A 22770-nucleotide genomic window follows, 5' to 3' on the forward strand; every position below is an offset into this window, starting at 1 on the left:
GCTTATAACTGAAATGAGTTTTACCACTAATTGTTAATAACAACAAGGCTTAGCTGATTAAAATAGAGGAGAGACTAAGCTCTCCAAGAGTACCCCTGACGTGCGTTTCACAAAAAATGCTTCCTCAGAGCGGGTGCGGGCCGCTGCTATTGCCAAATATTTATGAGTCTAGTAGACCCTCCTAGTGTTGTGATTGGATTACAACATACCTAAGGATTGCACAACAAGAATGTCATTTAACTGAGTTCACCAATAGAATCATGTATCCAAAGGTTCCTGAATAGCCGTCATGATCAGTGTCATAGGAGGGCGTGCACCTGTCAAATGACGTATGATGGGTATTTTCTATTGGACGATTCTATTTACTTTCTATCTGGTGGAGTGTAAGTCTAGAGATAACAATTACTGATAGGTGTAAGATCGGAAAAATCCACTATTGTATTCTTGGCTCTGCGAGTATATTATCGGTCACATCTGGATTCCTTTATATATGAACCTAAAGGTTATGTAAATCAAAGTGAATTACGGGACTTTAATATTATCATAGCCTTCAATTGTATACAGCGATTATGATGGAAAGAGTGATGTGTTTATAGAGGTGCAATTAAACATAGCGATGATCGCAATAGAAACTTATTTACAATTTACAAGGCATATTAGATAGTAGCGCCTATAGATACCAATAGATACACATGATAATTCAATACGCTATTGAAATCGTATTAGTGTCATGAACAGATATCAGAAACAGATGTCAGAAACGGGTCGCTCCATCTATGCACTCCCCATATAAAGTATAGATAATAAGTTAGAGATGAGCTGAGTATCCCTGAACATTGCTTATTATTAGCTATGGATCACGACATAAACGTCTGCAATTGAGCATGATACAGAGTATTGATATGTGTTAGTTAGTATGTTTCTAATTTGATATATATTATTAAAAAATATATTTATTATAGGCTATAATAAAGAAATCCTCTTCTAGAATGGCACATGTGTACCAATGATCTTATATCTGTAATTTATCCACCAGAGATGTTAACAGGGAAAAGGATAAGTATTCACTCCTAAGCTTCAATAGTTTAAAGGAGAATATGTACATCGATTAAATAGTGGAGTATAAATTCAGGCCATTATATAAAAAAAACAAATTATTACATTATCTAATTATATAAAGATTAGTGAAAAATATCAAAGTATATTTCAAATAAAAATAAATTTCATAATAAACATAAAAATGAAGTGTGATTCTCCAGGTCAGACTATAAAGCTGTTATCTGAAGCATAAATAAGTGAGGGTGAAAACACAAAAAAAGAAAAAAACATAAAAAACAATGTGTGTGTAGAAGTGACAAGTTAATAAAATGATAACAGTAATAATAAGTGACGTATGATCCCATATCAAGTAAATACTATTTCAGAGGGAATAATCATAAATGAAATAAATTATAATGAATGAAATCGGTGACTAATGTGAGTGGTGATAAAATGTGAATTATAAATATACGAAAAAGTTATTAAAATCATTCATACCATTTGGTTTCACTGAGTTTAATAAATATATCCACTTGCACTCCATTTTAAGTAGAACTTTCTTAAGGTTACCACCTCTTATGCCTAAAGATGCTCTCTGAATGACCATATATTTTAAGCCTGTGGAAGTGCTATTATGATGTCGCTGAAGATGTTTTGCCTCTAGCTTCATCTCTCTTTGCATTTTTAATATTGTTGGCATGTTCCAGGACACCTGACGTCACGTGCAGTCATTCCAACATAAATCATTTGGCAAGAGCAAAATAATGCATATATGACTCCTATAGATTTTACATGAAAAGTGCGAAGTTAGTGTATACTTTTTGCCAGTTCTTTCGGTAATGGTTTTAGTTTTTAAGACATATTTACATGCAGAGCACGTGCCACAGGGAAACATCCCTGGGTCAGTATCCTTTTTCCTAACATGTCTTATAAAATGGCTAGATACCGTTTTATCCCTATGGCTAATAGGTCTCTTGTATCCTATAGATATCCTATTACCTATTGTAGCACTTAGCACAGGGTCATTCCGTAGTATACTCCAATGTTCATTAATAATTTTAAATACTTGTGACATTTGTGGGTTATACGTTGTTATCAATCTCGGATGTACTTCAGTAGAGGTCTTATTCTTAGGGACTAATAACTGATCTGTTTTAATATTCAAGGCTTTATATTTGGCTCTCTTAACCAACTTTTTGCTATATCCTCTAGCAATTAATCTCTGCATAAGAGCAACACTTTCTGCTAGATATATTTCAGTACTTGAGCAATTGCGGTGGAGGTGTAAAAATTCCCTGAATGTAATAGCCTTAAGGGTACATGGTGGATGTGCACTAGATTTGTGTAACAGTGTGTTGGTTGCTGTTTCTTTACGGTAGATAGTGGTATCAATAGATCCATCATCATTCTTGAATATTGTTAAATCCAAGAAACATATTTTATGTTGATCAGATGAATAGGTTAATTTAATGTTTTTGTTGTTATTATAATTTTTTTCCATAAATTTGTCAAGTTCTTGAGACGTCCCATCCCAAATGAATAGGACGTCATCAACATATCTTAACCATAATGGAATATGATCAGTATATTTTTTCAACTCATCAGAAAATACACAAAATGATTCCCAATGTCCCAAAAACAAATTAGCATACGTTGGTGCGCATGCTGTACCCATTGCGGTACCTTTAATTTGTAAGTAGTATCTGTCATTAAAGGTGAAAAAATTATGTGTTAGGACAAAATGTAATAGTTTGATGACAAAATCATTATGGTTTTCATTATCATGATTGTTAGATGCCAGAAAATATTTGACGGCATTTATTCCGTCACCATGTCTTATGTTGGTATACAGAGATTCAACATCTGCAGTTACAAGCCACATTCTATCCGTTAATTGTAAATTCTGCAGGATCTGCAAAACCTCCATGGTATCATGGACATAGGAGGGCAGAGTAGTTAAATATTCTCTGAGTCTAAGATCTACATAACGACTGGCATTCTCCGTTAAGTTATAATTTCCGGAGACAATCGGTCTCCCAGGAGGCACTTCGGAATCTTTATGTACTTTCGGCAGAAAGTACATAGTTACAATTTTTGTATTCTCCTTCAGTAAATACTTTTTTTTCAGTATTAGTGATAATGGGAATGGGAATGAGACATGTACATTAAAATATTCTGTTTCTCAATTACAGGGATATATATTTATACAATATCTATTTAATGCACTCATAGCTTTAATAAACTACATGTTCAATACATGGCCCATCCAATCTAACTGAGCGCATATTTACAAGTCCAAACATGGGTATATTTAGAATACATATGATATATATTTCATACTATTTTATATATTATCATTTTAATATCCTGGTATTACAATTCATTTTTGAGCATCTCTCTATATTCCATACATACCTGCAATAGAATTCTGTAGCAATTAAATCATGACATATATATATGAGCATTATAATCATTGACTATTCAACATATATATATATATATATATATATATATATATATTCCACTCCATACTCAATACAGCAGATACTTATCTAATATAGTATATCATGCATAAAGGTATATCTCCCAGACCTATATATACATATATATATATATATATATATATATACTGTAAAACCTCCATGGTATCATGGACATAGGAGGGCAGAGTAGTTAAATATTCTCTGAGTCTAAGATCTACATAACGACTGGCATTCTCCGTTAAGTTATAATTTCCGGAGACAATCGGTCTCCCAGGAGGCACTTCGGAATCTTTATGTACTTTCGGCAGAAAGTACATAGTTACAATTTTTGTATTCTCCTTCAGTAAATACTTTTTTTTCAGTATTAGTGATAATGGGAATGGGAATGAGACATGTACATTAAAATATTCTGTTTCTCAATTACAGGGATATATATTTATACAATATCTATTTAATGCACTCATAGCTTTAATAAACTACATGTTCAATACATGGCCCATCCAATCTAACTGAGCGCATATTTACAAGTCCAAACATGGGTATATTTAGAATACATATGATATATATTTCATACTATTTTATATATTATCATTTTAATATCCTGGTATTACAATTCATTTTTGAGCATCTCTCTATATTCCATACATACCTGCAATAGAATTCTGTAGCAATTAAATCATGACATATATATATGAGCATTATAATCATTGACTATTCAACATATATATATATATATATATATATATATATATATATATATATATATATATATATATATATATTCCACTCCATACTCAATACAGCAGATACTTATCTAATATAGTATATCATGCATAAAGGTATATCTCCCAGACCTATATATACATATATATATATATATATATATATACTGTATATATATATATACACATATACATATACACAGTCGTATGCAGAAGATTAGGCACCCCTGGCAATTTCCATCATTTTCATTTATAAATAATTGGGTGTTTGGATCAGCAATTTCATTTTGATCTATCAAATAACTGAAGGACACAGTAATATTTCAGTAGTGAAATTAGGTTTATTGGATTAACAGAAAATGTGAATGATGCATCAAAACGAAATTAGAGAGGTGCATAAATTTGGGCACATTATTTACAGACCGGCTAACAAAAATGAAAAGGCAGATGCCTCATCACGAAAGGAACCTAAGCCTTTAATCCATCAAACCCCCTCTGATATCATTCCAAGTGATCGTTTCATCTGTGTGACTACGAATCAAGGACTCAAAGATGAAATACGTCTTTCATTATTAAAAGACAAAGAGATCCCTCACTCCGAATTAACACTGAATGCAGATGGACTTTATTATCATCAGGAACAAATATATCTACCACATGATTTACTATCCCACATACTTCAAACCTATCATGATTCACCTATATCAGGACATTTGGGTATCAATAAAACACTAGAGAACGTCTCAAGACACTTTTGGTGGCCATCAATGAGAAAGTGTATTTCAGAATACAGAGCAACTTGCACAATATGTACTGCCTCAAAGATCGAGCGACAAAGACCTTATGGACTTATTATGCCAATAAAGACTCCAGAGAAGTCCTGGCAACATGTAGGTTTGGACTTTATCATTGAACTTCCAACCTCCGAGAATCAAAAAAACATTTTAGCAGTGATTGACCTATTCACTAAAATGGCACATTTTATTCCGTATCACACAGAAACTGCAGAACTCTTCATGAAACACATAGTTAGGCTTCATGGGATTCCACCAATTCTGACCACGGATTGTGGTACACAATTTACTTCGAATTTCTGGAGGAAGTTGTGTGAGATACTCCAAATAGACCACAGATACTCCACTTCCTTCCACCCACAAACGGACAAGCTGAAAAACGAAATCAATGGTTGGAGCAATATCTCTACTGTTATTGTTCTCATCACCAACACGATTGGGTTCAAAACTTCCAACTATCGGAATTTGCTTTCAACAATTCCGTTCTCTCTACAACAAAATTGACCCTGTTTTTCGCTAACTACGGATACCACCATAAGATACTGTTAACAAATGATACACCATCAGCTTCACCCCTCGTAGATGAATTCCATAATTCTCTCCTCTACCTTTTCAAATATCTCCATCAGAATATCCTGGCAGCACAATCTTCTCAAAAGAAGAATTATGATTTACGAAGACGCTCAGCTCCATCCTATCATATAGGAGACCAGGTTTGTCTTTCTACCAGAAATCTGAAGTTACGTATACCTAGCAAGAAACTAGGTGGTTTATTTATCGGACCTTTCTCTATATCCAGGATAATCAATGATCATGCAGTAACCTTGGACCTCCCGTCTTCTTTGAAAATTAATCCGACATTTCATCGCTCCTGACATGGACTTGAGTGAAGAAAAAGCAGGCAGTGAAACTCGTCAACACTGATTGCTTAAGGAGCTGTTAGCAGGCAGTCTGGATAAGTTGGCAGAAAGACTCTCCCTGCATATCCAGACTCTAACTTTTGTCAATGATCTCACTGAAAGGCTGTCAAGACTACTTAAAACTCCAGTCCCATATCAAAGGGTACCCCTCCTAAGGAACAACTCCGAAATTTTCTGACACTTCTTTTCCTTCCTCCTGTGACGAAAGGCAAAGAATGACTGGTGGATAGGGGAAGTGGGAGAGGTATTGTGGGAGAGGTATTTAATCCTTTGGCTGGGGTGTCTTTGCCTCCTCCTGGTGGCAAGGTTCAGTATTTCCCAACAGTAAGGAATGAAGCAGTGGACTCTCCTTATATTAAGAAGGAAAAAAAACACAATCTAGGTTCCATATAACAGAAAGCCGTCAACTCCAGTTACTATAAGAAACACATAAATAAAGTGCCCAAATATTTGCACTAGTAAATAAATAAATAAGTTACTACATACTGTATATAACATATTGTCAGCCCAATAGCACTAACTGTGCATCTTATTAGGAGAGCAGAACAAAAAGAATAACATCAGGTATCAGAAGAGGCTCTGGGGTTCTGTCCTTCCTCAGTAAAAGGGAACAACTCTTTGTTGGTGAGTGCTATTAGGGGGATACAAGATATATGGTCCTCAGTAAAAGGGAACAACTCTTTGTTGGTGAGTGCTATTAGGGTGAGACAAGATATATGGTCCTCAGTAAAAGGGAACAACTCTTTGTTGGCGAGTGCTATTAGGGTGAGACAAGATATATGGTCCTGAGTAAAAGGGAATAACTCTTTGCTGGTGAGTGCTATTAGGGTGAGACAAGATATATAGTCCTCAGTAAAAGAGAACAACTCTTTGTTGGTGAGTGCTATTAGGGTGAGACAAGATATATGGTCATCCGTAAAAGGGAACAACTCTTTGTTGGTGAGTGCTATTAGGGTGAGACAAGACATATGGTCATCCGTAAAAGGGAACAACTCTTTGTTGGTGAGTGCTATTAGGGTGAGACAAGATATATGGTCATCCGTAAAAGGGAACAACGCTTTGTTGGTGAGTGCTATTAGCGGGAGACAAGATATATAGTCCTCAGTTAAAGGGAACAACTCTTTGTTGGTGAGTGCTATTAGGGTCAGACAAGAATTATGGTCCTCAGCAGATCAGTTTACTAAACAAGAAAAGTTACTTTATCGTAAACTGTCACATAGGAATTTATTACTCACCTCTGGTAATAGGAAAACTGCTCACGTATGGCTCCTCTCTGTGCTCAATCTGTGTAACAAGTAAAGGTCTCTCAGGGACATATCCTGTAGGGACAGAAATCGCAATCTGTGTAACAAGTAAAGGTCTCTCAGGGACATAAATCGCAATCTGTGTAACAAGTAAAGGTTTCTCAGGGACATATCCTGTAGGGACATAAATCACAATCTGTGTAACAAGTAAATGTCTCTCAGCGACATATTCTGTAGGGACATAAATCACAATCTGTGTAACAAGTAAAGGTCTCTCAGGGACATATCCTGTAGGGACATAAATCACAATCTCTGTAACAAGTAAAGGTCTCTCAGGGACATATCCTGTAGGGACATAAATCACAATCTGTGTAACAAGTAAAGGTCTCTCAGGGACATATCCTGTAGGGACATAAATCCCAATCTGTGTAATATGTAAAGGTCTCTCAGGGACATATCCTGTAGGGACATAAATCACAATCTGTGTAACAAGTAAAGGTTTCTCAGGGACATATCCTGTAGGGGCATAAATCACAATCTGTGTAACAAGTAAAGGTTTCTCAGGGACATATCCTGTAGGGACATAAATCACAATCTGTGTAACAAGTAAAGGTTTCTCAGGGACATATCCTGTAGGGACATAAATCACAATCTATGTAACAAGTAAAGGTTTCTCAGGAACATATCCTGTAGGGACTTAAATCCCAATCTGTATAACAAGTAAAGGTCTCTCAGGGACATATCCTGTAGGGACATAAATCACAATCTGTGTAACAAGTAAAGGTCTCTCAGGGACATATCCTGTAGGGACATAAATCACAATCTGTGTAACAAGTAAAGGTTTCTCAGGGACATATCCTGTAGGGACATAAATCACAATCTGTGTAACAAGTAAAGGTCTCTCAGGGACATATCCTGTAGGGACATAAATCACAATCTGTGTAACAAGTAAAGATTTCTCAGGGACATATCCTGTAGGGACATAAATCACAATCTGTGTAACAAGTAAAGGTCTCTCAGGGACATATCCTGTAGGGACATAAATCACAATCTGTATAACAAGTAAAGGTCTCTCAGGGACATATCCTGTAGGGACATAAATCACAATCTGTGTAACAAGTAAAGGTCTCTCAGGGACATATCCTGTAGGGACATAAATCACAATCTGTGTAACAAGTAAAGATTTCTCAGGGACATATCCTGTAGGGACATAAATAACAATCTGTGTAACAAGTAAAGGTTTCTCAGGGACATATCCTGTAGGGACATAAATCACAATCTGTGTAACAAGTAAAGGTCTCTCAGGGACATGTCCTGTAGGGACATAAATCACAATCTGTGTAACAAGTAAAGGTCTCTCAGGAACATATCCTGTAGGGACATAAATCACAATCTGTGTAACAAATAAAGGTCTCTCAGGAACATATCCTGTAGGGACATACATCAACAATCTGTGTAACAAGTAAAGGTCTCTCAGGGACATAAATCAGAATCTGTGTAACAAGTAAAGGTCTCTCAGGGACATATCCTGTAGGGACATAAATCACAATCTGTGTAACATGTAAAGGTCTCTCAGGGACATATCCTGTAGGGACATAAATCACAATCTGTGTAACAAGTAAAGGTCTCTCAGGGACATATCCTGTAGAGACATAAATCACAATCTGCGTAACAAGTAAAGGTCTCTCAGGGACATGAATCACAATCTGTGTAACAAGTAAAGGTTTCTCAGGGACATATCCTGTAGGGACATAAATCACAATCTGTGTAACAAGTAAAGGTCTCTCAGGGACATATCCTGTAGGGACATAAATCAGAATCTGTGTAACAAGTAAAGGTCTCTCAGGGACATATCCTGTAGGGACATAAATCAGAATGTGTGTAACAAGTAAAGATTTCTCAGGGACATATCCTGTAGGGACATAAATCACAATCTGTGTAACAAGTAAAGGTTTCTCAGGGACATATCCTGTAGGGACATAAATCACAATCTGTGTAACAAGTAAAGATTTCTCAGGGACATATCCTGTAGGGACATAAATCACAATCTGTGTAACAAGTAAAGGTCTCTCAGGGACATGTCCTGTAGGGACATAAATCACAATCTGTGTAACAAGTAAAGATTTCTCAGGGACATATCCTGTAGGGACATAAATCACAATCTGTGTAACAAGTAAAGGTCTCTCAGGGACATATCCTGTAGGGACATAAATCACAATCTGTGTAACAAGTAAAGGTTTCTCAGGGACATATCCTGTAGGGACATAAATCACAATCTGTGTAACAAGTAAAGGTCTCTCAGGGACATATCCTGTAGGGACATAAATCACAATCTGTGTAACAAGTAAAGGTTTCTCAGGGACATATCCTGTAGGGACATAAATCACAATCTGTATAACAAGTAAAGGTCTCTCAGGGACATATCCTGTAGGGACATAAATCACAATCTGTGTAACAAGTAAAGATTTCTCAGGGACATATCCTGTAGGGACATAAATCACAATCTGTGTAACAAGTAAAGGTTTCTCAGGGACATATCCTGTAGGGACATAAATCACAATCTGTGTAACAAGTAAAGGTCTCTCAGGGACATGTCCTGTAGGGACATAAATCACAATCTGTGTAACAAGTAAAGGTCTCTCAGGAACATATCCTGTAGGGACATAAATCACAATCTGTGTAACAAGTAAAGGTCTCTCAGGAACATATCCTGTAGGGACATAAATCACAATCTGTGTAACAAGTAAAGGTCTCTCAGGGACATAAATCACAATCTGTGTAACAAGTAAAGGTCTCTCAGGGACATATCCTGTAGGGACATAAATCACAATCTGTGTAACACATAAAGGTCTCTCAGGGACATATCCTGTAGGGACATAAATCACAATCTGTGTAACAAGTAATGGTCTCTCAGGGACATATCCTGTAGAGACATAAATCACAATCTGCGTAACAAGTAAAGGTCTCTCAGGGACATGAATCACAATCTGTGTAACAAGTAAAGGTTTCTCAGGGACATATCCTGTAGGGACATAAATCACAATCTGTGTAACAAGTAAAGGTCTCTCAGGGACATATCCTGTAGGGACATAAATCAGAATCTGTGTAACAAGTAAAGGTCTCTCAGGGACATATCCTGTAGGGACATAAATCAGAATGTGTGTAACAAGTAAAGATTTCTCAGGGACATATCCTGTAGGGACATAAATCACAATCTGTGTAACAAGTAAAGGTTTCTCAGGGACATATCCTGTAGGGACATAAATCACAATCTGTGTAACAAGTAAAGATTTCTCAGGGACATATCCTGTAGGGACATAAATCACAATCTGTGTAACAAGTAAAGGTCTCTCAGGGACATGTCCTGTAGGGACATAAATCACAATCTGTGTAACAAGTAAAGGTCTCTCAGGAACATATCCTGTAGGGACATAAATCACAATCTGTGTAACAAGTAAAGGTCTCTCAGGAACATATCCTGTAGGGACATAAATCACAATCTGTGTAACAAGTAAAGGTCTCTCAGGGACATAAATCACAATCTGTGTAACAAGTAAAGGTCTCTCAGGGACATATCCTGTAGGGACATAAATCACAATCTGTGTAACACGTAAAGGTCTCTCAGGGACATATCCTGTAGGGACATAAATCACAATCTGTGTAACAAGTAAAGGTCTCTCAGGGACATATCCTGTAGAGACATAAATCACAATCTGCGTAACAAGTAAAGGTCTCTCAGGGACATGAATCACAATCTGTGTAACAAGTAAAGGTTTCTCAGGGACATATCCTGTAGGGACATAAATCACAATCTGTGTAACAAGTAAAGGTCTCTCAGGGACATATCCTGTAGGGACATAAATCAGAATCTGTGTAACAAGTAAAGGTCTCTCAGGGACATATCCTGTAGGGACATAAATCAGAATGTGTGTAACAAGTAAAGGTCTCTCAGGGACATATCCTGTAGGGACATAAATCACAATCTGTGTAACAAGTTAAGGTTTCTCATGGACATATCCTGTAGGGACATAAATCAGAATCTGTGTAACAAGTAAAGGTTTCTCAGGGACATATCCTGTAGGGACATAAATCACAATCTGTGTAACAAGTAATGGTCTCTCAGGGACATATCCTGTAGGGACATAAATCACAATCTGCGTAACAAGTAAAGGTCTCTCAGGGACATATCCTGTAGGGACATAAATCACAATCTGTGTAACAAGTAAAGGTCTCTCAGGGACATATCCTGTAGGGACATAAATCACAATCTGTGTAACAAGTAAAGGTCTCTCAGGGACATATCCTGTAGGGACATAAATCACAATCTGTGTAACAAGTAAAGGTCTCTCAGGGACATATCCTGTAGCAGTACAAGGGAAGGTACACAGGACATGAGCAGTGCAGGGGAAGTACAAGGTAAGGTGCACAGGGCAGGAGCAGTACAAGGGAAGGTACACAGGGCAGGAGCAGTACAAGGGAAGGTACACAGGGCAGGAGCAGTACAAGGGAAGGTGCACAGGGCAGGAGCAGTACAAGGGAAGGTACACAGGGCAGGAGCAGTACAAGGTAAGGTACACAGGGCAGGAGCAGTACAAAGGAAAGTACACAGGGCAGGAGCAGTACAAGGTAAGGTACACAGGGCAGGAGCAGTACAAGGGAAGGTGCACAGGGCAGGAGCAGTACAAGGGAAGGTACACAGGGCAGGAGCAGTACAAGAGAAGGTACACAGGGCAGGAGCAGTACAAGGGAAGGTGCAGAGGGCAGGAGCAGTGCAAAGGAAGGTGCACAGGACTGGAGCAGAGCAAGGGAAAGTATAAAGGGCAGGAGCAGTGCAAGGGAAGGTACACAGGGCAGGAGCAGTGCAAGAGAAGGTACACAGGGCAGGAGCAGTGCAAGGGAAGGTACACAGGGCAGGGAGCAGTGCAAGGGAAGGTACACAGGGCAGGAGCAGTACAAGGTAAGGTGCACAGGGCAGGAACAGTGCAAGGGAAGGTACACAGGGCAGGAGCAGTAGAAGAGAAGGTACACAGGGCAGGAGCAGTACAGGGGAAGGTGCACAGGGCAGGAGCAGTACAAGGGAAGGTACACAGGGCAGGAGCAGTACAAGGGAAGGTGCAGAGGGCAGGAGCAGTACAAGGGAAGGTGCAGAGGGCAGGAGCAGTGCAAGGGAAGGTGCACAGGACTGAAGCAGAGCAAGGGAAGGTACACAGGGCAGGAGCAGTGCAAGGGAAGGTACAGAGGGCAGGAGCAGTGCAAGAGAAGGTACACAGGGCAGGAGCAGTGCAAGGGAAGGTACACAGGGCAGGAGCAGTACAAGGGAAGGTACACAGGGCAGGAGTAGTGCAAGGGAAGGTAAACAGGGCAGGAGCATTGCAAGGGAAGGTACACAGGGCAGGGAGCAGTGCAAGGGAAGGTACACAGGGCAGGAGCAGTACAAGGGAAGGTACACAGGGCAGCAGCAGTACAAGGGAAGGTACACAGGGCAGCAGCAGTACAAGGGAAGGTACACAGGGTAGGAGCAGTGCAAGGGAAGGTACAAAGGGCAGGAGCAGTGCAAGGGAAGGTACACAGGGCAGGAGCAGTACAAGGGAAGGTACACATGGCAGGAGCAGTACAAGGGAAGGTACACAGGGCAGGAGCAGTACAAGGGAAGGTACACAGGGCAGGAGCAGTGCAACGGAAGGTACACAGGGCAGGGAGCAGTGCAAGGGAAGGTACACAGGGCAGGAGCAGTGCAAGGGAAGGTATACAGGGCAGGAGCAGTACAAGGGAAGGTACACAGGGCAGGAAGAGTACAAGGGAAGGTACACAGGGCAGGAGCAGTGCAAGGGAAGGTACACAGGGCAGGAAGAGTAGAAGGGAAGGTACACAGGGCAGGAGCAGTGCAAGGGAAGGTACACAGGGCAGGAGCAGTACAAGGGAAGGTACACAGGGCAGGAGCAGTACAAGGGAAGGTACACAGGGCAGGAGCAGCACAAGGGAAGGCATACAGGGCAGGAGCAGCACAAGAGAAGGTACACAGGGCAAGAGCAGTACAAGGGAAGGTACACAGGACTGGCCCAGCACAAGGGAAGGTACAAAGGGCAGGAGCAGCACAAGTGAAGATACACACGGCAGGAGCAGCACTAGGGAAGGTACACAGGGCAGGAGCAATGCAAGGGAAGGTACACAGGGCAGGAGCAGTGCAAAGGAAGGTACACAGGGCAGGAACAGTGCAAGGGAAGTTACACAGGGCAGGAGCAGTGCAAGGGAAGGTACACAAGGCAGGAGCAGTACAAGGAAAGGTACACAGGGCAGGGGCAGTGCAAGGGAAGGTACAAAGGGCAGGAGCAGTGCAAGGGAAGGTACACAGGGCAGGAGCAGTACAAGGGAAGGTACACAGGGCAGGAGCAGTGCAAGGGAAGGTACACAGGGCAGAAGCAGTGCAAGGGAACGTACACAGGGCAGGAGCTGTACAAGGGAAGGTACACAGGGCTGTATATCTTATGTGTGATTTTATTATGTAACAAATGTCTGTAATAACAACACACAAATTTTATAGCTGTTTAACACAAGATTATGTGTCATTTATATGTGTTTTACACTAGATTATGTGTCACTTATATGTGTTTAACACTAGATTATGTGTCACTTATATGTGTTTAACACTAGATTATGTGTCATTTATATGTGTTTATCACTAGATTATGTGTCATTTATATGTGTTTAACACTAGATTATGTGTCATTTATATGTGTTTAACACAAGATTATGTGTCACTTATATGTGTTTAATATAAGATTATGTGTCACTTATATGTGTTTAACACAAGTTTATATGTCACTTATATGTGTTTAACACTAGATTATGTGTCACTTATATGTGTATAAAACTAGATTATGTGTCATTTATATGTGTTTAACACTAGATTATGTGTCAAGTATATGTGTATAACACAAGATTATGTGTCACTTTTATGTGTATAACACTAGATTATGTGTCATTTATATGTGTTTTTAACACTAGATTATGTGTCATTCATATGTGTATAACACTAGATTATGTGTCACTTAAATGTGTTTAACACTAGATTATGTGTCATTTATATGTGTATAACACTAGATTATGTGTCAGTTATATGTGTTTAACACTAGATTATGTGTCACTTATATGTGTATAACACTAGATTATGTGTCACTTATATGTGTTTAAAACAAGATTAGGTGTCATTTATATGTGTTTAACACTAGATTATGTATCACTAATTTGTGTTTAACACTAGATTATATGTCATTTATATGTGTTTAACACTAGATTATGTGTCATTTATATGTGTTTAACACTAGATCATGTGTCATTTATATGCGTCTTTGTCCCATTCCCTGTAGAGTTATATAAATTATTACCTAGAGACCTGAGGGTCTGGTAATTCTCCATCATCACATCCTTATAAAGTTCTTTTTGTTCTTCAGTTAAACAGCCCCACTCCTCCTCCGTGAAATAAACTGCAACTTCATCGAACTCCATTGGTTCCTTAAAAAAAAAACTGGATATCATTTGTTTGCTGATGACACCCAAATCTACCTCTCTGCCCCAGCCCTGTCTCCTTCCTTGCTAACCCGTGTCACTAACTGTCTCTCATATCTCATCTCATTACCCCTACCCCGCATGCCGGATGTTTTAGGGTCACACTTGACTCAAATTCTTCTTTCACTCCTCACATTCAGTCTTTGGCCAATTCCTGCTGCTTCTACCTTAAAAACATTTCTGAAATTCGACATTTCCTTACATAAAATACAACTAAGAATTTAATCCACTCTTTTCCTTTCCCGCCTCGGAAAGAACTCTGTCCTCTCTGGTCTCCCCAGCTGCCACCTAGCTCCTTTACAATCCATAATGAATGCCTTTGTGTCACGCCTGCGCCATTGCTAGGGGCACAGCATTTTTCCCATGCTCGTTGCCTAGGGCTGTGCCGCCCTGGATGCGTGTGGTGCTGACATCATCGCTGCACGCTCCTGATGCTGGCCTGTCCTGTGGCGCCAATCCTCTGCCTATTTAAACGGGCAGCAGATGATCAGTCACTGCCCAAGTATAGTTACTACTTCTTGTGCTCCTGGGAGTGACAGATCGTCTGCTGAACTGATATTTTCTTGCTGAATCCTTGCCTGTCTTACAACGCTACCTGGTTAACCCCTAAACTGCTGGACTGATACTTTGTTGCTGAACCCTTGCCTGTCTTACTACACTACCTGGTTAACCCCTAAACTGCTGGACTGATATTTTGTTGCTGAAACCTTGCCTGTCTTACTACTCTACCTGGTTAACCCCTTATCTGCTGGACTGATCCTTGTTACTGAACCCTGCCTGTCTCACTACGCTACTTGGTTATTCCCTAACTTGCTGGACTGACTCCTTGTTGCTGAACCCTGCCTGTCTCACTTCGCTACCTGGTTAACCCCTTTATTACCGGCCTCACTTTCTGTTGTCGGATCCTGTCTGCCTATTTGCCTTGTGCTGTCCAGCCTGTGGTGAGTGCCGCTCTCCTCGTTTGCCTGATACTCTCGGCTCTGAAATATTCCCTATCTTTCCGACTCGACGCCGGGATAACAAGACTACTGGCCGAGTTCGGTCTGATAGAGGAGCTTTATGTACAAAGAAGAAAATACAAAGAGGCTTATTTATTAAACAGTGCGGATCAGGTCCGCAAGACCTCGCTGAATGCGGAGAGCAATACGCTCTCAGTATTCAGCATTGCACCAGCAGCTCACAAGAGCTGCTGGTGCAACGCCGCTCCCTGCAGACTCGCAGCCAATGGGCCACCAGCAGGAATGTGTCAATCAACCCGATCGTACTCGATCGGGTTGAATTGTGGCGATTACTGTCCACCTGCTCAGAGCAGGTGGACAGGGTTATGAATCAGCAGTCTTTAGACCGCTGCTTCATAACTGCTGTTTCTGGCATTCAGAGCTTGATAGATAGGCCCCACTGTCATGAGGCGCAGCTCCAACATTACATGAGCCAAAGCTAATTCCATTTTTCTCTTTAAAGTTACTGTAACGAACATGCATGTAAATTTGTCACACAAAATGTAAAGGTTTTTGAATATTAAGACTATGTTTGATTCATAAGTTGCGACGCATGAAAAGTAACAGTGTAGTAACAATAATAATAGAAATAAAAGCAAAATTAAAAATAAATAAGTAACTAACTAAATGACTGGTAGTCGCCACTTGTATAGTGTATTTTGTGGGTCTCAGTTTCAGGCAAGTTATGTCAAAGAAAAGGGGATAATCAGATAGTTATGACGGTAGGTCTGTTAACGTTTGGGTGTTGTAACTCCTTAAAGTAAATGTCAATTTTGATGCTAAAGTGCACGGTTTTTAAAAATTCGATTAAAAACAGGGGCACTTTAATTCATCAAAATTTACATTTCACTCCTGTTGAGAAAAAAAACTTACCTTTTAATCTTCAGCTCCAGCTTCCTCCGGTTGTTGCAAGCCATTTCTGATGGATAGGTCATCCTCCAATCACGGTCTGATTCAACACCGTGATTGGAGGAAGCCGGATTCCTCATTTGAGATCCAGGAAGACTCTTTGCGACGGGTGGAGGAAGCTGGAGCTGCTGTGAAGATTAAGGGCTAGATTTATTAAAGCCCTACGGCTGCAAGCTCTCACAAGAACTTGCTTGCCGTAATTTATCAAGCAGCGGTTACCAGACCGCCGCTTCCCTAACCTCTTCGACACCTCTAAGGTGGCGAAATTCAATCTCCTTGGTCTAGTCAATCCCGCCCCCTGCCCGCGCACAGCCAATCAAGCGCGGGCAGGGGGCGGGATTGCACGCGAGCGCAAAATTGGCGAATACCCGCGGGTAATTTCGCCCCGCCACAGGCAAGCTGAGGTGTACAGCGGCGCGTTTAATCAAATTTTTAAAAACCGGGCACTTTAGCATCAAAATTGACATTCACTTTAAGTCTGAGTCAAACGTACTCCTATGTTTATGGGGTGGTGTATTTCTCCCAGCTAATTATCAATTCAGCGTAAATATCCATTTTATCAATTTTCAGGTAATGATACTCCTCTAGATCCAAGTGTTCGGAGACACTCAGTATCCACATGGTTATGTGTGGTACTTCTCTACTTTTCCAATTTTTTGTGATAAAAAATGTAACACTATTGGTCATTATATGGAATAGTTGGAGGTCTGGTTTATACTTGATCTTTGGTGGTTTGTTTAATAGCCAGATTAAAGGATCTAATGGAAATTGTGTCTCTAGGATTTTTTCTATTTCTTTTATCACACCTCTCCAGAAATTTTGAAAAGAGGAGCACCACCACCATATATGAGCCATGTCACTACCCACATGGCCAAATCACCAACAGGCTTTGATAGAATTAGGGAATAGTCGGTGCAGTCTACGGGGGGTTAAATACCATCTGTGTAGGATTTTTATGTTGAGTTCTACTATTGACGAGGAAGATGAGGATTTCAAAGTAGAGTATAATTTGTGAGCTTGTTTGTGGTAAGATTATCAGTCCTATGTCTTTTTCCCGTCTCTCTACGTAAGGTTGGGTATGTCCTGGTTGTGATTGAGTTAGTAGTTTATATATGACCGAGATAGTGTGTCTTGGTGTGGGAGTTCTGGTAAATAATTGTTCAAAGTTTGTTAGTGGTCTGGTCATGTTTCTAGCTTGTGGATGTGTAGTAAGAAAATTATTTAACCTATGATATGTAAACCATTGTTTGAAACAATCAAGACCTTGAGTGATTAAATCATATTGTTGCTTAATTTGTACAATAAGTAGATATATTGTTAAGTCAGTAGGAATTGAGGATGTTTGATCTACTCTTAGCTGAGGGCCAAGATCTAAAACTCAGTTTTCTACTAATGATGTTAGAGGTAACGGTCTGGATGAAATGAAGGGGAAATGTATTAGGTTCTTTCCCAGTTTTTAAGAGTTTCTATGAGTAGTGGGTTGGCTGTGGTTATATTAGTTTTTTTCTGTTTAAAGTGAAGGTCAATTTCGATGAATTAGTGCACGTTTTTTAATAATCCTATTAAAAACAAGGGCACTTTAATTCATTAAAATTGACATTTCACTCGTTTTCTTCAAAAACGTACCTTTTAATCCTGACAGCCGCTGCATTGCTTCCTCCGCCCGTTGCAAGCCCTCTTTGCGGGTCCAAAATGACGAATCCGCTTCCTCCAATCACAGCGTTGCCTCAGGCCATGATTCCCCCAGGGGGAAGCCGTGATTGGAAGAAGCTGGATTCGTCATTTCTGACGTATGAAGAGGTTTCCGAAAGCCGGGGGAATCGCTGGAGTGGCTGTCAGGATTAAAAGGTAAGTTTTTGAAGAAAACAAGTAAAATGTCAATTTTGATGAATTAAAGTGCCCTTGATTTTAATAGGATTATTAAAAACAGAGTACTAATTCATCCTAATTGACCTTCACTTTAAGCGCCCAACAAATTGTGCTGGAGTGTTTAGTCTGTAACAAGTCTAGTTCTATCGTGATCTAAGTTTTGTGGCAGTTGTGGTTATACCAATTTAAAATCTGCCAGGCTCATCTTCCTTACACGTCGCTCTTCGTCTGCTGTACGTCTCTGCCAATCCCTTCACTGGCTTTCTCTTGCCTCCAGGATAAAACACAAAATCCTCACCCTGACATACAAAGTCCTCAACTGTACTGCTCCCCTACATCTCAGAACTTGTCCCTCCCCAGTACCTTATATACAGATAAATAATATTATAGAGAGATTCCCTCTGTCTCACACATACAGCCCCTCCCCAGTATCTTATATACAGATATATAATATTATAGAGAGGTTCCCTCTCTCACACACACAGCCCATCCCCAGTACCTTATATACAGATATATAATATTATAGAGAGATTCCCTCTGTCTCACACACACACAGTCCCCTCCCCAGTACCTTATATACAGATATATAATATTATAGAGAGGTTCCCTCTGTATCACACACACAGCCCCTCCCCAGTACCTTATATACTGATATATAATATTATAGAGAGGTTCCCTCTGTCTCTCACACACAGCCCCTCCCCAGTACCTTATATACAGATAAATAACATTATAGAAAGATTTCCTCTGTATCACAAACACAATCCCTCCCCAGTACCTTATATACAGATATATAATATTATAGAGAGCTTCCCTCTGTCTCACACACACACAACCCCTCCCCAGTACCTTATATACAGATATATAATATTATAGAGAGATTCCCTCCGTCTCACAAACACAGTCCCTCCCCAGTACCTTATATACAGATATATAATATTATAGAGAGCTTCCCTCTGTCTCACACACACACAACCCCTCCCCAGTACCTTATATACAGATATATAATATTATAGAGAGATTCCCTCCGTCTCACAAACACAGTCCCTCCCCAGTACCTTATATACAGATATATAATATTATAGAGAGATTCCCTCTGTCTCACAAACACAGCCTCTCCCCAGTACCTTATATACAGATATATAATAATATAGAGAGGTTCCCTCTGTCTCACACACACAGCCCCTCCCCAGTACCTTATATACAGATAAATAATATTATAGAGAGATTCCCTCTGCTCACACACACACACAACCCCTCCCCAGTACCTTATATACAGATATATAATATTATAGAGAGATTCCCTCTGTCTAACAAACACAGCCTCTCCCCAGTACCTTGTATACAGATAAATAATATTATAGAGAGATTCCCCCTGTCTCACAAACACAGTCCCTCCCCAGTACCTTATATACAGATATATAATATTATAGAGAGATTCCCTGTCTCACAAACACAGCCCCTCCCCAGTACCTTATATACAGATGTATAATATTATAGAGAGGTTCCCTCTGTCTCACACACACACAGCCCCTCCCCAGTACCTTATATACAGATAAATAATATTATAGAGAATCCCTCTGTCTCACAAACACAGCCCCTCCCCAGTACCTTATATACAGATATATAATATTATAGAAGGATTCCCTGTCTCACAAACACAGCCCCTCCCCAGTACCTTATATACAGATATATAATATTATAGAGAGGTTCCATCTGTCTCACACACACAGCCCCTCCCCAGTACCTTATATACAGATATATAATGTTATAGAGAGGTTCCCTCTGTCTCACACACAGCCCCTCATCAGTACCTTATATACAGATATATAATATTATAGAGAGGTTCCCTCTGTCTCACACACACAGCCCCCTCCCTACTACCTTATATACAGATATATAATATTATAGAGAGGTTCCCTCTGTCTCACACACACAAAGCCCCCCCCCAGTACCTTATATACAGATATATAATATTATAGAGAGGTTCCCTCTGTCTCACACACACATACACAGCCCCTCCCCAGTACCTTATACAGATATATAATATTATAGAGAGGTTCCCTCTGTCTCACACACACAGCCCCTCCCCAGTACCTTATATACAGATATATAATATTATAGAGAGATTCCCTCTATCTCACACACACACAGCCCCCTCCCCAGTACCTTATATACAGATATATAATATTATAGAGAGGTTCCCTCTGTATCACACACACAGCCCCTCCCCAGTACCTTATATACTGATATATAATATTATAGAGAGGTTCCCTCTGTCTCACACACACAGCCCCTCCCCAGTACCTTATATACAGATAAATAACATTATAGAAAGATTCCCTCTGTATCACAAACACAGTCCCTCCCCAGTACCTTATATACAGATATATAATATTATAGAGAGCTTCCCTCTGTCTCACACACACACAACCCCTCCCCAGTACCTTATATACAGATATATAATATTATAGAGAGATTCCCTCTGTCTCACAAACACAGCCCCTCCCCAGTACCTTATATACAGATATATAATAATATAGAGAGGTTCCCTCTGTCTCACACACACAGCCCCTCCCCAGTACCTTATATACAGATAAATAATATTATAGAGAGATTCCCTCTGCTCACACACACACACACAACCCCTCCCCAGTACCTTATATACAGATATATAATATTATAGAGAGATTCCCTCTGTTTAACAAACACAGCCTCTCCCCAGTACCTTATATACAGATATATAATAATATAGAGAGGTTCCCTCTGTCTCACACACACAGCCCCTCCCCAGTACCTTGTATACAGATAAATAATATTATAGAGAGATTCCCTCTGTCTCACAAACACAGTTCCTCCCCAGTACCTTATATACAGATATATAATATTATAGAGAGATTCCCTGTCTCACAAACACAGCCCCTCCCCAGTACCTTATATACAGATGTATAATATTATAGAGAGGTTCCCTCTGTCTCACACACACACAGCCACTCCCCAGTACCTTATATACAGATAAATAATATTATAGAGAATCCCTCTGTCTCACAAACACAGCCCCTCCCCAGTACCTTATATACAGATATATACAGGGAGTGCAGAATTATTAGGCAAATTAGTATTTTGACCACATCATCCTCTTTATGCATGTTGTCTTACTCCAAGCTGTATAGGCTCGTAAGCCTACTACCAATTAAGCATATTAGGTGATGTGCATCTCTGTAATGAGAAGGGGTGTGGTCTAATGACATCAAACCCTATATCAGGTGTGCATAATTATTAGGCAACTTCCTTTCCTTTGGCAAAATGGGTCAAAAGAAGGACTTGACAGGCTCAGAAAAGTCAAAAATAGTGAGATATCTTGCAGAGGGATGCAGCACTCTTAAAATTGCAAAGCTTCTGAAGCGTGATCATCGAACAATCAAGCGTTTCATTCAAAATAGTCAACAGGGTCGCAAGAAGCGTGTGGAAAAACCAAGGCGCAAAATAACTGCCCATGAACTGAGAAAAGTCAAGCGTGCAGCTTCCAAGATGCCACTTGCCACCAGTTTGGCCATATTTCAGAGCTGCAACATCACTGGAGTGCCCAAAAGCACAAGGTGTGCAATACTCAGAGACATGGCCAAGGTAAGAAAGGCTGAAAGACGACCACCACTGAACAAGACACACAAGCTGAAACGTCAAGACTGGGCCAAGAAATATCTCAAGACTGATTTTTCTAAGGTTTTATGGACTGATGAAATGAGAGTGAGTCTTGATGGGCCAGATGGATGGGCCCGTGGCTGGATTGGTAAAGGGCAGAGAGCTCCAGTCCGACTCAGACGCCAGCAAGGTGGAGGTGGAGTACTGGTTTGGGCTGGTATCATCAAAGATGAGCTTGTGGGGCCTTTTCGGGTTGAGGATGGAGTCAAGCTCAACTCCCAGTCCTACTGACAGTTTCTGGAAGACACCTTCTTCAAGCAGTGGTACAGGAAGAAGTCTGCATCCTTCAAGAAAAACATGATTTTCATGCAGGACAATGCTCCATCACACGCGTCCAAGTACTCCACAGTGTGGCTGGCAAGAAAGGGTATAAAAGAAGAAAATCTAATGACATGGCCTCCTTGTTCACCTGATCTGAACCCCATTGAGAACCTGTGGTCCATCATCAAATGTGAGATTTACAAGGAGGGAAAACAGTACACCTCTCTGAACAGTGTCTGGGAGGCTGTGGTTGCTGCTGCACGC

The 22770-nt window shown here is 40.1% G+C and overlaps 1 protein-coding gene across 1 annotated transcript in view; it reads right to left on the reverse strand.

Moving 5' to 3' along the window:
• LOC128666714 (gastrula zinc finger protein XlCGF26.1-like) overlaps window positions 1-22770 on the reverse strand; it is a 171979-nt gene that overhangs the window by 143190 nt on the left and 6019 nt on the right. Inside the window, exons 2-3 of the mRNA XM_053721457.1 lie at window positions 14587-14713; window positions 7193-7276 (exon numbers count right to left, since the gene is read on the reverse strand). Coding sequence (XP_053577432.1) covers window positions 7193-7276; window positions 14587-14707 — 205 coding nt within the window. The 5' untranslated portion in view covers window positions 14708-14713. The remainder of the gene's footprint in view (window positions 1-7192; window positions 7277-14586; window positions 14714-22770) is intronic.

The sequence above is a fragment of the Bombina bombina genome, chromosome 7 (assembly GCF_027579735.1).
Source record: "Bombina bombina isolate aBomBom1 chromosome 7, aBomBom1.pri, whole genome shotgun sequence".
NCBI classification, from domain to species: Eukaryota; Metazoa; Chordata; class Amphibia; order Anura; family Bombinatoridae; genus Bombina; species Bombina bombina.